The sequence below is a fragment of the Microtus pennsylvanicus genome, chromosome 15 (genome assembly GCF_037038515.1).
Source record: "Microtus pennsylvanicus isolate mMicPen1 chromosome 15, mMicPen1.hap1, whole genome shotgun sequence".
Classification (NCBI taxonomy): Eukaryota; Metazoa; Chordata; class Mammalia; order Rodentia; family Cricetidae; genus Microtus; species Microtus pennsylvanicus.
This window is the reverse complement of record NC_134593.1, coordinates 2,724,590-2,741,619: the sequence shown is the minus strand read 5'-3', so window position 1 is coordinate 2,741,619 and position 17,030 is coordinate 2,724,590. Positions and strand designations below refer to the sequence as shown.

General features: G+C 40.1%; 1 protein-coding gene across 2 annotated transcripts; it reads left to right on the top strand.

Moving 5' to 3' along the window:
* The first annotated feature begins 571 nt into the window (after positions 1-571).
* On the top strand, positions 572-16,828 carry Mss51 (MSS51 mitochondrial translational activator). 2 transcript variants are annotated; one of them, XM_075949436.1, is made up of 7 exons: positions 572-2,230; positions 11,990-12,232; positions 12,631-12,786; positions 13,384-13,508; positions 14,085-14,651; positions 15,339-15,432; positions 15,738-16,828. In XM_075949436.1, exons 2-7 carry the CDS (start codon positions 12,015-12,017, stop codon positions 15,916-15,918), a joined length of 1,341 nt encoding a protein of 446 aa, XP_075805551.1. In that variant the 5' UTR covers positions 572-2,230; positions 11,990-12,014; the 3' UTR covers positions 15,919-16,828. The 2 variants fall into 2 exon arrangements, with proteins under 2 accessions (XP_075805551.1, XP_075805550.1); XM_075949435.1 differs by lacking the exon at positions 572-2,230 and having other exon boundaries at positions 4,887-12,232.
* Positions 16,829-17,030: the final 202 nt, after the last annotated feature.

The following is a 17,030-nucleotide window of genomic DNA, read 5'->3' as shown; positions in this document are numbered from 1 at the left end:
AAATAGCTTTAAACAGTAACTATGATACTCATGAAGCATCAGTTTATATCAAAATATATATTTGCCTAATTTTAGATAAAAATAGAATCTAAAGTTTTTTATTATTGTTCAATATAATATTGATTTGTAAACAGTCCATTTGCTGCCTCTAAAATTACTATATACTTTATAGATTTTTCGTAAATTTTTTTGAAAATTACATCGTTAAAGTAGGAACTTAACTAGTATATTAAGTGCTAGGAACTTAGCACTTTGATTTCTTACTAGGGTTATATAGTATTTGTGAGAGTCACAGGTAAGCATAAGACATTATCAAACTTGAAGAGTTGCAGGTTGGTGTTAAAAATTAAGAAGGAGAAAGTAAAAGAACAACTTGGACAAATCAGTGTACCTGAAAATGGTAGATAGACTGTCATCCAGCCTCACAGACTTCTTACAGATTAATAAAATGGGAGCCTCTTTGTAGTCTATACCCTCTTCCTCCTTTCCCTCCCTCCCTCCCTCCCTCCCTCCCTCCCTCCCTCCCTCCCTCCCTCCCTCCCTCCCTCCCTTTCTTAAGAGTCTGTGTAGCTGAGATTATGCTTCAACTCATCTATCCTCTTGCCGCAGCACCCCTAGAGCTAGAATTTTTAGTCATGAACTATGTACCATACCTAGCATTTCATCTTCATGGATATAGTTTTACTAAAAATGGTTAAATGATAATTTTCATTGTAACTCCTAATGCAAATTGTGGGAATTTCAGACCTCTTAAGTTTTTACTTTAATTGTCTACCAGTGTAGGTAGCATTGCTAAAGTAGAAATATCCCCTATCAATTTTTTGCCCTGTCACTATCCTTTATATTCAAATATGACATCTCTGAGTTAGCAGAGTCAGTCTGATTTTTTTTTTGTACCTTCTGGTTCAGTCTTTAGCAACAGAACTCTTAACCCCATTGAAGGTCATCATTTAATTTTTAGGCCATTTTAGTTTGAAGTCAGCCTTGAAATCTTTATTCACCTCTATTTCATCAGTGTTTTTTAATATTACAATTTCCTTTGTTTACAACTGTTTTATATGGTATTATGTAATATGTCATTGACTCCTTTGTAGTTCATGCATTACAGTTTAAGATTCCTTTGGAATCCTTTGTTGAAAACTTTGTAATTTGATGTACTACATTCTAGGACCCCATTGCAGGACCCCATTGTTTCCAGAGGCAGGTAAGTGACACCTGTGGTCATGAATGTAAGCGAAAAGGTGGGGAGGGAAGGTGGGTTGTTTTTAGTTGTATAGAACTGCTGTCCAAATAATATGCTGTTAGGTTCTTCAGCTCTGTAGTTATAAGTGGAAAGGAGCTAGGAAATGTGGTTGAACTTCCTGGATCAGCATCCCTGACCAGGTTTGGAAGGGTAACTGAGTTGTTTTCTTTCCTTATAAATTGTATGTATTTTTACTCAGTAACAAAAATATTGGTCTTCCTATTTTGATATTCCAGAAGCATTTTTTCCTCTTCTGAAATTGTCATGTAGAATGTCCTTTGACACTCTTCATTTAGAGAATACTTTAGGCTCCTTTCAGTGAAATGTTTTTACAAAGTAGTTCTTGGTTTTCCTATAGTTAAGTTTGTTGTACAATTAAATGCCATTTCTCTCTTCCTTTTTGGGTAATTATATTTATACTTGAGCCTATTTTGGATATAGTTGAATTCTCTTTGAGCAGTGTGTTAGTCTAAAAAGGGACATTGGGCTCAACCTTTCCCAAAGATTCTTTTTCCATTGGTCTGGTGCCTATCCTTCTAGCCAAATATTGGTTCCTTAATTAATCCCAAGGGATTTCCCCCCACCCTACCCTATTCCCCATGAAGCTATAAAGTGAGAGCAGAAATACTACCTTGAGAGACATCCAAGATGTCGTAAGTTTCATCTTTCCTCATCTTGCCTGGCTACAGTGAGCTGGGGGGGGGGGGGGGGGGATGTTGACAGAGTCTAGAGCCCTCCTGGCAGAGAATAAGGGTCAGAGAACTCGAGCAGGTGTCCAGGTCCTGACTTGCCTCGTTAGGGAGAATTCAGCCTTGTCTGTCTGGTTGGCAGGGCACCCTTAAGTCACTGATACCCAGCATTTCAGCAGTTTGCAGAAGAAGTGATGTGAAGGAACAGCTGCAATTGAGATTCAGCCTAGATCTGAAGAGATCAAGCGTTGAGTTCACTTGGAGGAAAGAGAAGGAAGGAAGCCTAGGGCTTAGCAGGGTAAGTTACTTTCCCATCAATCTGTCTACTTAGTTCATTTTATAATTCTTTAAAGTATCACTCAAGGGAGTGTTAATCACTGATTAAGTAGCTAATGTTGTCTGTTCTTTTGTTGTTGTTTTTGAGGCTGGGTATCTCTGGCTGTCCTGGAACTAGCTTTGTAGACCAGGCTGGCCTCAAAATCAGAGATCTGCTTGCCTCTGTCTCACAAGTACTAGTGTTAAAGGTATGTTTCACTACCATCTGGCCAGAATAGCAATATTTTATATGTACTTTCCCCTTTCATGACCTTCTCCCCACATTTGGCGGTTCTTTGGTTTTTGAGATACTGTCCAGACTGGCCTCCAACTCATGATCATCCTGCTTCAGCTTCTTAAGTGCTGGAACAAATGTTCATTATGCCTGCCTTCCCCTACCCTTTAGAGGAGCCCAGGGGCCATCTGTACTTTCCCCTGTCTGCCCACCACTGTCTGAAAGGTGTATTTGCTGATGGATTTAAGAAACTACAGTGAGATCTCAGTCTGGAGACAATGAGAATATGACTGTATCTTATGTGACATAAATGGGACTTTTGTTAAAGGGAGGGAGGAAGGAGGAGAGTTCTGTTTAGGAATAAGTTAATGATTTAGATTAGACTTTGGAGACGAAGGATAAGAGTTTTTTTAGAAGCCAGCTTACATTTCTGTAGTCAGTGGTGTTTTCTCTTTAGTTATCAGGATGGCCAGAAAAAAAAAAAAAAACCTAAGTCATCTCTTTTGTAGGTTAAGTAAGCTAAACTTTGCTGAGTTCTTAGTGCTTACCAAAGCTCTTTCTGGTTTCACCCTTGCATATACTCTGGGGTCCGTGTCCCCCCCTTCATTTTTCTCAGTCTTATACCCCTTGAATTTGGAGGAGCTTGAGACTCTGAGAAAGCTAGAACCACAGACTGAGTGTACAGTATACAAATTCAGAAATACAAACACACAACACACATACGACATACATTTAATGACTTTTCATTCCTACATTCTCACCTTCCTGTCAGATAACGAGTACATTTATAATACAAGTCATCAGTATGCTCTGGATATACAGGAGTTTGTGACATAAGGGATTTTCCATAGCCAGTTTTTCCTCCAAGTGGTGCACAGCTTTTGATTTCTGTATAATAATGTCCCACCCTCCTATGTATACACATTTCTAAGAGTGGATCTACCATTGGAGGAAGGCATTCTTGAAAATACATAAATGAAGCAGTATCTTTCTAACTATGGAAAAAGGTTATGGGCTAGTTTGAGGAAGATGATCATTATAAACCCTGGGTGTAAGGCTGTACATCTGTCCAGTTAGATATACTTTCACCTGGGGAATGGTTCTAGCATTTAAATGCTTTTCCTAGAATGCTGTGATTCTGGAAACACACTGGACATAGGAGTATGTATGATGGTTAAAAGTGGGTGGCAGGAAGCTGGCTATAGCTCAGAGTACTTGCCTAATTTATAAGCCCTGGGGTCAATCCCCAGCACTCCACAAACTGGGTGTGAAAGTACATGCTTGTAATTACAACACTAGCAAGTGGATGCAGAAGAATCAGACGTTTACGATCATCTTTAGGTACACAGTTCAAGGCCAGCCTGGGCTACATGAAACCCTGTTTCTAAAAAGACAAAATGAAGGCAGGTGGACTGGGAGTTTTACTTGTTGGCAGAATACTGCTTTTTATACAGAAGGCCCTAGATTTGATCCCTAGTATCATGGAAGGAAGGATCAATTACAGGCATAATCAAGTTCTTGGAAATGGGACTCAGGTATAAAGAGGAGTGATTCCCATTTACACTTTAGTACAGGGACATGACTTGTAAAACTTAAGGCTGTCTGTTTTCATTAAGTCCAATGTCCTCACGGGTGTTCTAGAGAGAATGCAGATGAGCTTTCATTGTCTCTGTTTTGCGAACGCCAACAAACCATTCCCTCAGGTTGAGGAGAAATACTGGAAGGGTAAATGGAAACACGAAGGATGAGAGGAAGAAAGCGCAAGAGAAAAATAGACATTTTTTCTTGATTCTTCTATGAACCTCAGGCCATTGATTTATAAGAGTAGCATTTAAAGGGGTATGAGCTGAATGATTCTGGAAATACTTGGATTTTGCCACCTGTGTACATTTCGCAGCTCCATGATGGTTTTGTACACTTCCCTTTAACAAATCTGATTGTAAAGGATCAAATGTCAGGCCATTTTTATAGCAAAACATGATCCCTGATGTGAACTTTGTTACCTTGTTTGCAGTAGAACCAGCTGCTGCCGGTGTTTTTATCCTCTATCCTTTTCTTGTCCCTGGAGATAGTAAACCTGGATATTAATAGCTTTATCCTCTTCATGTTTACAGATATCTTCATTTCTTAAGTACTTTTTTCAGGTAGAGGAGAAATTTACATTTGAAATTTAAAATTTTAAAAGTTAGCAATTAAATGGCATTTAGTGGTCTGTTGATATAGTTCAGTTGGTAGAATGCTTACCTAGTATGTATGAAACCCTGGGTTTGATTTTCATCACTTATAAACCCATTATGGGCTGGGTGTGGTGGCGCACGCCTTTAATCCCAGTACTTGGAAGCAAAGGCAGGCGGATCTCTGGGAGTTTGAGGCCAGCCTGGTCTACTGAGGTAGTTCCAGGACAGACTCCAAAGCTACAGAGAAACCCTGTCTTGAAAGAACAAAACAAACAAACAAAAATACCCAGTATGGGAGTATACTTGTCATTGGAATACTCAGGAGATAGACTCAGAAGAATCAAAATTTGAAGTTCATTCTCATCTCCATAGGAAGTTTGAGACCAGTTTGGGATACTTGAAACGCTTTGTTTTTGTTGTTACTTATTTTGCTTTTTCAAGACTGGGTTTCTCTGTTGCTCTGGCTGTCCTGGAACTCACTCTGGGTACCAAACTGGCCTCACACTCACATAGATCTGCCTGCCTCTGCCTCCACCACCACCCAGCTTTAATTTATTATTTTTTTAATTTATTTATTATGTATATAATGTTCTGGGCACCAGATCTCATTATAGATGGGTGTGAGCCATCATGTGGTTGCTGGGAATTGAACTCAGGACCTCCAGAAAAGCAGTCAGTTCTCTTAACCTCTGAGCCATCTTCCCAGCCCTATTATTATTTTTTAAAGTATATTCAAAGAGTTATAAACCTCTCTATCTAGATCTAAAACATTTTCATCCATAAAAGAAAATTCAACTTTTGAGGCAGTTATTCCTCTTCTCCATCCACTCTATGATAACTGTCAATCTCTCTCCCAGTTTACTCCCTCCCCCTTTTGTCTTCCCAACTTATAAATCCCAATGTGTTCATTATTCATTCATTATTGGACCTTTAGTTGTTTCAATTTACTATCTGGACAGTGTTGTTGTGGGCAGTCAAATGAAAACATTTATTAGATAACCATTTTCAATTGTTTGGAGGAACATACCCAAGAATGAAATTTCTTTATCATGTAGTAATTTATGTTACTTTCCTCCCTTTTTCCCTCCCTCCTTTGTTCTTTCTTTTCTTTTTGTGAGACATTGTATTCCTTGCTAGCCTTAAAATCACTTTATAGTCCAGTCAGGTCTAGAATATGCCCTGTGGCAGTTCCCCTGCCTCTGAAGTACTGAGATTATAGGTGAAAGCCATACATGTCCCCCCTTTTTTGGGGGGGGTGTTTTCGAGACAGGGTTTCTCTGTGGTTTTGGAGCCTGTCCTGGAACTAGCTCTTGTAGACCAGGCTGGTCCCGAACTCACAGAGATCCGCCTGCCTCTGCCTCCCGAGTGCTGGGATTAAAGGCGTGCGCCACCACCGCCCGGCAATGCCCCCCTTTTATTTCTTTTTTGATTGCTATCTTTATGGGGCGACGAAAAGATATTTCATTATAGTTCTGATTAATAATTTCTTAATGACCAGTGAACATCTTTTCCACGTATTTTCCATTTGCATATTTCTTTGGAAAAATACCTACTTAAATATCTTGTCCCTTTTTAATGCATTTCTTTTAATTTTTGAGAATTTCAGACATATATATTATATTTTGATCAGATATACCTCTCATTCTTCCCTCAAATTCTGCATCCTCCATATACACCATACACACAACAGGACCCACTCCCAAATTCATTTCTGTTTAAAACAACCCATTCAGTCCAGTTAGTGGTGCCTGTATGTATATGGGTTTGGAGCCATCCGTCGGATCATGAGGACACTTCTTCCAGTGACCACACTCCCCTCAGTTGCCAGTAATTATTCTGTTAGGAGTCAATACCTCCTGAACTCCTTCCCACACATGCTGGAATTTTGACTGGCTGATCTGTTGATTTTTGTACAGGGGACCACAGTCTGATTTTATGAATAAACACCATGTCATGTTCAAAAGACAGCATTTTGTGGCATTCCTCTCCATTTTCCAGTTTTATATTATTTTTCCTCCCCCCAGACAGTGTTCCCTGAATCTTGGTGGGCTTGGGTATAATATAGATGATAGTTGTCCCATTTAGGCCTGAGCACTCAAGGTCACATATTCTTAGCACTTAAACCAGTTATGTAGTTCTCCATTAACTACTGTGCATTGTAAAAACTGCTCTGATCAGGGCTGAGAGTAGTATAGACATATGGGAATAAAGGTAAACATTTAGAAAGAAGTTTGACAACATAGGCACTTAGCAAAAACAACAGTCTTAGTTTCCCCCTAGGGCCTATGAATGCCCCACTCAGACTTTTGACCAGGTTTAGAGTACCAACCATGAATTTCTTCTTGTGTAGCTGGCCTCAAATACAATCAGTAGCAGTTGGTTACCTCCATAATGGCCATGCCACTATTTTACATTCAGTGAGCATTTATTTATAATTTTATTTAATTATTTATTTATTATTTTATTTACAATTTTAGGGCCTAACACTGGGTAAGGCCATTGATGTTTTTTTCTCCTCCAGCAGACAGCATAGCACCTCTGGCACTATGAAAGCTAGCCAGCAGAGAGAACGTTTCCTGGTCAGTTCTGTATGTCTTGTACCCAAAATATGTATTATCTTCAGCTATAGGTCTTCAGCATCAACTTAGGATAGACTTTGCTTGTTTTTAGTTGGGTTGTTTATTGTCTGTTGTTCATAGGGTTGGGTGTTGTTTTGAGACAAGGTCTCACTGTGTGACCGGGTACTGGAACTCAGAAATCTGCCTGCCTCTGCCTTAAAGGTGTGTGCCAACACGGCTGGTAAGAGTTTTGTTTTTTGGAGTTTTTGCGGAGACGGGAGTTGAGACTGGGTTTCTCTGTAGCTTTGGAGCCTGTCCTGAAACTAGCTCTGTAGCTCATGTTGGCCTCGAACTCACAGAGATCCGCCTGCCTCTGCCTCCTGAGTGCTGGGATTAAGAGGTTTTTTTTTTTATGTATTCTTATTAACCTCCTTATGAGTGTAACTTACAAATATTTCCTCTAATTCTTTGGGTTGTTGCTTCACACTGTTGATGGTATCTTGGCATTTTTTCAGTAGGTCTCAGATTATTCCTGTCAGTATTTCTACAGTCATTCTTTTCTTTGTATTCAAAAGTCCTCTTCCCTGTCTAGGTGCCTTCAGAGTATTCCTGTCATTCGAGGTCAGTTCCAACTGCTTTCTGCTTCATGAAGTCACCTATAACTTACTCACTATGGAGATGTCTTTTGCTCTCCCATTAGTGCTTTCTAGAAGATTTCATTGTACTTTATAGTTTGTATATGATACCCCCATTTCGATGAAATGTATAAGTTTCTTCCTGTTTTCAATTGACAGGGTTTCTTTGTTCTAGCCCAAACTGGTCTCAGACCTGAGATACTCTTGCCTAAGCCCTCTGCTGAGATCACAGGCATATGCCCAACAGAAACATATAAAATATTTTACAAGTGATTTTACCTGTTGATCAGTAAATATACATTGGATAAATGGAAGTTTTAAGTTTTTTAGTATGATCTTTCGTTAGTAGGCACAGGTAAAAGAAAAGACAGGAAAGGAAACTTGGGTATCACAGAGTCCCAGCCAGACTAATGGATGGATATGACCTTGATTTTACTTCCAAATTTCTATGTTTTAGAGATTTTCTTCTTATTTTCTAACATGGTTTTTTTTTTTAAAGATAAAGTGATCTTTTATTTTCTTTTTCCCCTTGATATGCTAAACTATTTTATTTTATTTGAGATAGGGTTTCTCTGTGCAACAGCCCTGGCTTTCTTGGTACTCATTTCATATCCAGGTGTCCTCCTTAAACTCACAGAGATTCGCCTTTCTCTACCTTCTTAATGCTGGGATTAAAGGTGTGTACCACCACCTCTGGCTGCTAAACTCTTTTAAATTCACATTTACCATTCCAATTTTAGTGTGTGTGCTGCTGAAGTGAGTGTCTGAATTGCTCTATCTATCTATCTATCTATCTATCTATCTATCTATCTATCTATCTATCTATCTATCTATCTATACACACACACATTGTGTTTATTAAGTTTATTACTTTTAATTTTTTCAAGCAAATTTAAATGCACTTTTATAAGTTTGATTTTGTTGGGACAGAGTCTCGTGTGTGTGTGTGTGTGTGTGTGTGTGTGTGTGTATAGAAATGAATTATTTCTTTCACGCACAGTGATGTTTTGCCTGCATGTGTGTTTGGATGAGGGTGTTGGGTCCTTTGGAGTTACAGACAATTGTGAGTTGCCATGTGGGTACTGGGAATTGAACCCGGTCTTCTGAAAGAGCAGCCAGTACTTTTAACTGCTAAGGTATCTCCCCTGCTTTTACTATATTTTTGCCTTTCTGATGCTCATTTTATATTGCACTTACTGTATATTTTTAAGTTTATTGCTTATAATTTTTTCAAGCAAATTTAAATGCACTTTTATTTTATAAGTTTGATTTTGTTGTTGCTGTTGGGACAGAGTCTCATTGTGTAGCCGTGGCTGTCCTGCAGCTTGCTGTGTAAACCAGACTGGCCTCAAACTCACAGAGTGCCTGACTTTGCTTCCTGAATTCTGAAATTATGATGCATGTAGCACCCCGAAGTCAGAGAACAACTTTCAGAAATTGGTTTTCCTTTGATAACATGGGTTTCCAGGATCAAACTCCAGGTGTCAGTCTTGACTACTTACTGAGCCTCCTTTCTGGGCCCACTGTTTTTTTTTTCTTAAATAGATAAACCAGTGCCTCTACTCCAAATAAATTGTGGTTAATAAAAAAAAAAATAAAAAGGCAGGTGGAGCGATGAGCGATGACTCAGCAACACTTAACTGCTGCTCTTCCAGAGGACCTCGGTTTGGTTCTCAGCAATTCACATGGTAGCTCAAAGCTGTCTGTAACTCCAATTCCAAGGATCTGACACTCTATTCTGATCTTCACAATACCCGGTGTGCACACAACACATGTACATATCTACAAGAAAAACACCTACAAAAATCTTCTAAAGAAACTTCAGGACATGAAGTTATTCAGTGGGATAAAGTGTTTGCCCAGCAAGCTTAATAACCTAAATTTTACCCCTGGAATACAAATGAAAAGGCCAATTCTTTTGGGTCTTGTACTCTGTAAAGATTTGTCACTTTACAGTAGCCAATAGCCGGTCAGGAGGTATAGGTGGGGTGACCAGAATAGAATTCTGGGAAGAGGAAAGGCTGTCTGCAGTTGTCACCCAGACTTAGAGGAAGCAAGATGAGAATGCTTCACTGATAAAAGTCATGTGGCTAATACAGACAAGAATTATGGATTAATTTAAGATGTAAGAGTTAATTAAAATATGTGTAAGCTACTGGTCAAACTGTTTTAATTGATATAGTTTATATGTTATTATTTGAGTCTGGTCAGCCAGGAAACAAATGAACAGTCACTGCTTACACATCTCCATAGCACATGTCTATAGTTTCTTTCTCTTAGGTCAAGATGGGAGATAGAGAAAGAATTTCCTAAAAAGTTATGAGCCACCTAGCCTGGATTGCACAGTGAGGCATACATAATAAAAGGGATCCTGCCTCAAATGAGGTGGAAAGCGAGAGACGACTCCAGAAGTTGTTCTAAATTCCACATACACATTGCAGTATGTGTCCGTCTGCATTTTACACATAGATGTAAAATAAATTCTTTAAAATTATCAGTTAGTCCCATTTATCTTAAGTCCTAGTATTGTTCAGATGACAAGCATTAGCCAGATATCCTGGCAGGCAATAGATCCCAGTTTGTAAACATTTTCCATTTTTAAACTGTCATTTAAAAAAAAAAACTTTTCTAGAGTCACACCATCTTTATGTTAGGACTGAACCATGACATTTTTATTCAGATGTTCCTAGTGAAAAACTGGTAGTTATTTAAATTAGCCTGATGTGCTTAATTATTCTCCCTGTCATAAAGGTTTTACAGTTTCTGGTCTCTGTTCTCGTTTGCTCTTGAGTGATTTCATATCATCTTTGATGTACTTCTTATGGACTCTTTTGGTAAAGCTGGATCACGACTGTCAACACCAGTGATTACTATGCTTTAAATATTTTTCTTTTGGACCTTCAGTGGAGGCATTTCCACCAGTGTTACCTTTTATCCTATTGACCTCCAAGCATACCTCATAGAATAACTTGTCATGGCTGATGAGGTCCTAGTGGATGGATCAAGATGGTGACTAGAGCCACAGCACTAGTTTAGAATGTGCTCACAGGGCTGGAGAGATGGCTCAGTGGCTAAGAGCATTGCCTGCTCTTCCAAAGGTCCTGAGTTCAATTCCCAGCAACCACATGGTGGCTCACAGCCATCTGTAATGAGATCTGGTGCCCTCTTCTGGCCTCTAGGAATGCATACAGGCAGAACACTGTATACTTAATAAATAAATAAGTCTTTAAAAAAAAATAGAATGTGCTCACAGAAGAGAGTACAGGGTGGAGAGGAGAGCCAGCGGGACAGGTTGATGCCTGTTTATGTCTTATCTCCACAATTCATAACAGGTTAGGTTAGCCAATTTTCCAGCTACTGGTAACTTTGGTTAGCCAAAAACTTGTTGCATTTTCTTCTTTTTTAAAGTTAATTTAACAGTCTGTGCTGAGACATATAGGGTAGCACACAGCTGGGCTACATAAGAATCTGCTTCAGAACAAACAACAAAAGATTCTATGTGTTTAATATATTAGTACTTTATAAAAGAGTTCTGCTGGGAATGTAGTTGACGTGGTATAGTGCTTACCTAGCATTCATGGATGTGGTCTTAGCACTTGGGAAATGGAGCCAGAGGATCAGGAATTCAAAGTCATCCTCAGAGACATAATGAGTTAGGGGCCATCCTGGTCTATATGACCTGTCCCCTCCCACTGCCCCAAAAAGTCAAACATTGACAAGGCTAGGGTCTACTTTACTCAACCAGTTCCTATCCACTGCTTCTTTAAAGATTTTGTAATTCCTTACATTGTACATTTATTTACCTGTATATAGAACTTCATATATCACACACATGCATAAATTATATTGTATGTAATTATTCTCTTGTTTTTGTTTAAGAGCGGGTCTTGCTGTGTAGCAGGCCAGGGTGGCCTGCAACTCTGCGTCTTCCTTTACCTCCTGAGTGCTAGTATTATAGAAGTGAGCCACCATGTGCCTAGTGGTCTCCTCTTTTTTTTATAACTGCTTATAGCAATAACCAATCCATAACTAATAAATAAATTTTCTCATAGCCATGCCTCAGAGACTTGAATGTGAAGTAAAAGGTCAGGCATCTAAATACATGATTTCATTTTGTCAAATTCCATCCCTGTTTAGCATCTTGTCCCCAAGTTCATTGGACATGGCTCCACGTTCACAACGGCGAAAGCACAAGAAACCCCCACCTGTGACTCCCATGGTTGTAATCCCACCCACAGAAATACCTTCAGAACCTTCAACCCTCTTAAAAGCTGACCCTAGCATTGATGCACTTGGCTTCATTTCCTTGGATAATAATGTACCAGGTCTGTCCCAGTTGATACTTCAAAAGCTGAACATGAAAAGCTATGAAGAATACAAGTGAGTGATGAGTCTGTGGAAAGGGGCTTAGTGTCTTTGGTGCTGCATATCAGAAGATGGAAGTAAAATAGGGAATTTTGTCATTCTGACCTCTGTCAGTTACGTTAGTATCGTCATCGTCATCATCTATGCCCCGGCAATGTTTAAGCATGCTTGGGCATCCTGTTTATGGCAGTTCTCCAGTTGTTTCTATCCTGGGGAGTCCTAGATGTTTGTATTATTGTCATACCCAAGGTTCCACAGTCTTCCTTTATGCTAGAAGAAATATAATTGCTAAAGAAAAATGGAAGTGGGATACACTTAAGATTACATGAAAGTCTGTACAGGGTGGAGGAAGCACAGAAGAGATTTGGGAGATACTCCTCACTGTTGCGCTTTCTTCCCTACTGTGTCTACAGGTTGGTAATAGATGGGGGAACCCCAGTATCAAGCTTTGGATTTCAGTGTCCACAAGAAATGTTCCAGAGGATGGAGGACACGTTTCGATTCTGTGCTTACTGTAAAGCACTCCCTTGCAGACTTCCAGATCACAAGGTTCTCCGGCACTGTAAGAGGTGACTTGTGGGGTGCTAGTGGGGGAACATTCAGAAATAATCCTATATTAAGTGCTTATTCCTAGAGGAACAACCGTAAGAGTTTTTTGATTGTTTTTCTTTTGCTTATTTTTTGTTTTCAGAATTAATAGTTTCTCATTTTGTGTGGCCCCAGTTTTAATCCTGTTTATTTTTGGTTTTGTGGGAGATGAAAGAGCAGATGTTCTTCTACTTTCTTCTTGAGTACACACGGGCTAAGATCACATCTGTTCCAAGAAAGTTGACGTGGTCACTCTTGTTAAAAGAAAGCATGGGCAAAGTGTGTGACTTTTTGTTTTGTTTTGTTTTAGTTCACCCCTGGCCCCCGGAAAGAGTGAAAAACGTAAATTTTAGATAGGTGGAGTGGAGCAGCACTGTATTGAGAACCGCATTCCTTTGGCTTCCCTGCCAGCGTGGCTTCCCTGCCAACGTGGCTTCCCCTGCCAGCGTGGCTCCCGCATTTGGGTTTTCACCTGTCATTCTTCTCCGCATCCTCTTCACCAGTTCATTGGCCCGTCTTCGAACACACGCAGTCGCCTTTGTGACAGAGGGACATGTTTCTTTGGTTCATTCTCTCAGGTGCAGAAATGTCTATTACTGTGATACAGAGTGCCAGAGGTCAGATTGGCCAGCACATAGGAAGGTTTGTCAAGTGCTCCGTCTTGTGGCTGTGGATCGTGTCATGGAATGGCTTCTGGTTACAGGTAGAGTAGGGGTATTAGGAAATTGTATCTTAGTGATAATTGTTGAATATAGTTGGACAAAAATAAAAGCATGTTGTTTTAAGGGGAAAATGAGAAACGTGACAAGGAATGGGAATACTTGTAGTTACTAGGTGGCAAAATAAATATGACTTATTGAGGAAGGAATTTTGAAGCCAAGGATTTGCTGTGTTTGTTTATTTGTTTTTTTCGAGGCAATGTTTCTCTGTAGCTTTGAAACCTGTTCTGGAACTAGCTCTTGTAGACCAGGCTGGCCTCAAATTTACAGAGATCCACCTGCCTCTGCCTCCTAAGTGCTGGGATTAAAGGCGTGCGCTACCACCACCTAGCTGGATTTGCTATTTATTATTTTTTAAATTATGAATATTTGAGTATGTGTTTGTGCACATGCATGCAGTGTCCCTCGAGGCTGGAAGAAGGCATGTCCTCCCCTAGAGTTTGAATTACAGACAATTGTGAGCTCCCCAATTTGGTTGGTGGGAACCAAACTCAGTTGTTTCCAAAAGCAGTGTGCCCTCTTCTTTCCAGCCCTGTTCACTTACTCCTTCTACCTTACAGGTGATTTTGTCCTACCCTCAGGACCTTGGCCATGTCCAGCAGAAGATATACAGGATTGGGATGCCTGGTTTACTATGAGGGGTTTACAGCTAGAGTCTACACTGAATACTGTTCTCAGTAGCAATGCTATGACCATGCTTTGGGCCAATCTAGGAAGGCCACAGCCAGAACCTGATGTTCTGTACAGCTCTTTGAAGCGATTGATAACAGATGTTCTGTCACGGCCCTTGACCCTGGGCCTAGGGATTCGGACTCTGGCCATAGATGTTGGGAAGACTGGAGGAAGCACATTGCATATAGTTGGTGCTTCCCACGTGGAGACATTTCTCATTCGTTCTGGAGATTATGATGAGCTTGGCTCTATGTTTCCTGAACATCTTGGCCTCCGTGTGATCATGGTGGGTGTGGATGTGAGTGCTAACCTTTTACAGAGTTCCTCACCTTTACCCCTGGAGCCTGGAACAATTCAGCTTAGTGGCCACAAGGCTCTGTATCATGACTTCTGGGAGGAGCAGATAGAGACTGGGAATCTAGCCCATCCAGATTTGGTGGCTGCATTCCATCCAGGTAAGAGCTATTCATTCAGAGAAATACTGAGGAGCTGATTTTTCCACTCTGTGCTTATGTTTTAGTTAGGGTATTTATTACTAAGATGAAACGCCATGACCAAAAGAAAGTTAGAGAGGAATAGGTTTATTTGGCTTATACTTGTGCATTCGTAGTCCATCACTGAAAAAAAGTCAGAACAGGAATTTAAGCAGGGCAGGAACCAGAAGGCAGAAGCTGATGCAGAGGCCATTGAAAGGTGCTGCTTACTAGCTTGCTCCTCATGGCTTGCTCAACTGCTCTATTCTAGAACCCATGACCACCCACTCAGGGATGGCCCCACCCACAATGGGCTGGGCTTTCCTCCATCAATCAGTATTTAAGAAAATGCCTTACAGTCCTATATTATGGACACATTTTCTCAATTGAGGTTCCCTCCTTTCAGATGACTCTAGCTTGTGTCAAGTTGACATTAAACTAGCCAGGAGAACTGTTTTCATTTGGTTTTTATTTGTTTCTTTTTTGTCCTCATTAAATACTTGGTTGATTATTTCCCATACATCCTTTGTTGAAGAGCTTGTGTAGCTCATGATGATGAGAACTGGAGATGAACAACGTAAGGGTTTAGTAGATAATCAAAGGAGTGTCATGCTCTCAGGATATATCTCAGCCTTTCTTTCATCTCTTCATGTTTCCATTGTTCTTCAGGTTTTCATGCCTCCCCAATCTTGATGGAAGCTTGGCTACCTACTCTGCTGCTACTTCGTGACCATGAGATTCCAACGTTGATTACTGTTTACAGGTTTTTACCTATTTCTGTTTCTGATCTTTTCTGACTCACTTTTTCCTGTGCACAGATGAGCCCACTTTGATTCAGCTTGCCCCTTAGGAAGGTGTTCTTCCTTCCTGCATGAGGCTCTAAAACAATTTTCTGGGAAGAGTCCTTTATTACATAATCTGGGATTTGGTGAGACATTTGGAAGGGAAGAATACCCTTGCCTAGTACAGCTTTATAAAATTGTTGGTATTGGTCATGAATTGCCATATACTTGAGCAATTTCTACTCGTTCATAATTACCAGAGGGATTTTCCTTCTCTCTTCTGCAGCCAACAGGAATTGGAAGCCTCTTTGCAGATTCTGGTGAACTTGGATACACACATCATTGCTTGTGGAGCTAATCCTTTCACATCCCTCAAACCTGAACAGGTTTATTCTAACCCTAATAAGCAGCCAGTTTACAGCAGTGCCTACTACATCATGTTTCTTGGAAGTTCTCCTGCCAACTAGAGAAGCAATTAGAAGAAAAAGCAGATGATTTTTCAATAATTGAACCAAATCCTAACCTGAAAAATGGAAGCTTATTCAAATCACCACATTGATGTCAAATTGTTGCCAGCTTTGAGATCTGCTGAATGCTAAACCTTATTCACAGTCCAAGTAAAGATTCTTTACCAATGAACGCTCAGTATGACATGACTCATTTCCGATGTTACCCTAGTCCTGGGAATTGAACACAGGGCTTTGTATATGCTAGGCATGTGCTTTACCATTGAGTTATGTTCCCAGCCGTCTGTTGTCATTTGTTTTTTGTTTGCTTGTTTTGAGACGGGCTGTCACAAAGTAGCCTAGACTGGCCTTGAATTTACTAAGGTCTGCGTCACCCTCACAAGTAGGAGGGGTTTCAAGCTTGTACAAGCTTGTACAAGAAGGCTTGTACAAGCTTGATTTAACTTGTGTCTAAAAAGTTAGCTATGGATAGGTGTGTATGTGTAAGTGTGAATGCCTCACTGGTTTGTTTTTTTTTTGGTAGTCTCCAACAAAGTTGGAACTATATATGCATTTGCCACTGCACAATGGTATGTTGAGGCTTCTTAAATCACTTGTTTTGTTTTCTATTTACAGTCACATACTACTCACCTGCACAAGAAAAAAAAGACCTTAAAATTAGAGGATTTGGGGGCTGGAGAGATGGCTCAGTGGTTAAGAGCACCAGTTTCTCTTCTAGAGGTTCCTAGTTAAATTTCCAGCACTCACATGGCAGCTCATAACTGTCTATAACTGTAGTCCCTTGTAACCCAATGTCCTCTTCTGGTGTGTAGACATACATGCAGACAAATACCATGTACATAAATATATAAATCTTTTTTTAAAAAAATTAGAGGATGTTTTTCTTGCCAAGGGAATGATTAGCATCAGATCTGTTTGGACAGCCGTACCAGTGCACATTGTGTCATTTCCTTACCATCCCCAGGATGTTCGTTTTTAAAGCCTTGTCATGACCTTCATGTGCACATATAACTTTTATTTATTTATATTTATTAAAGATTTCTGTCTCTTCCCCGCCGCCGCCTCCCATTTCCCTCCCCCTCCCCCAATCAAATCCCCCTCCCTCGTCAGCC

What these genes read in the sequence shown, in the direction of transcription:
- Mss51 (XM_075949435.1), top strand. Translation starts at nt 11,907, where the DNA reads ATGCCTCAGAGACTTGAATGTGAAGTAAAAGGTCAGGCATCTAAATAC. An exon ending in GGTGGCTGCATTCCATCCAG is followed by an intron (nt 14,652 to 15,338) that starts GTAAGAGCTATT and finishes ATTGTTCTTCAG; the next exon opens with GTTTTCATGCCTCCCCAATC. An exon ending in ACGTTGATTACTGTTTACAG is followed by an intron (nt 15,433 to 15,737) that starts GTTTTTACCTAT and finishes TCTCTTCTGCAG; the next exon opens with CCAACAGGAATTGGAAGCCT.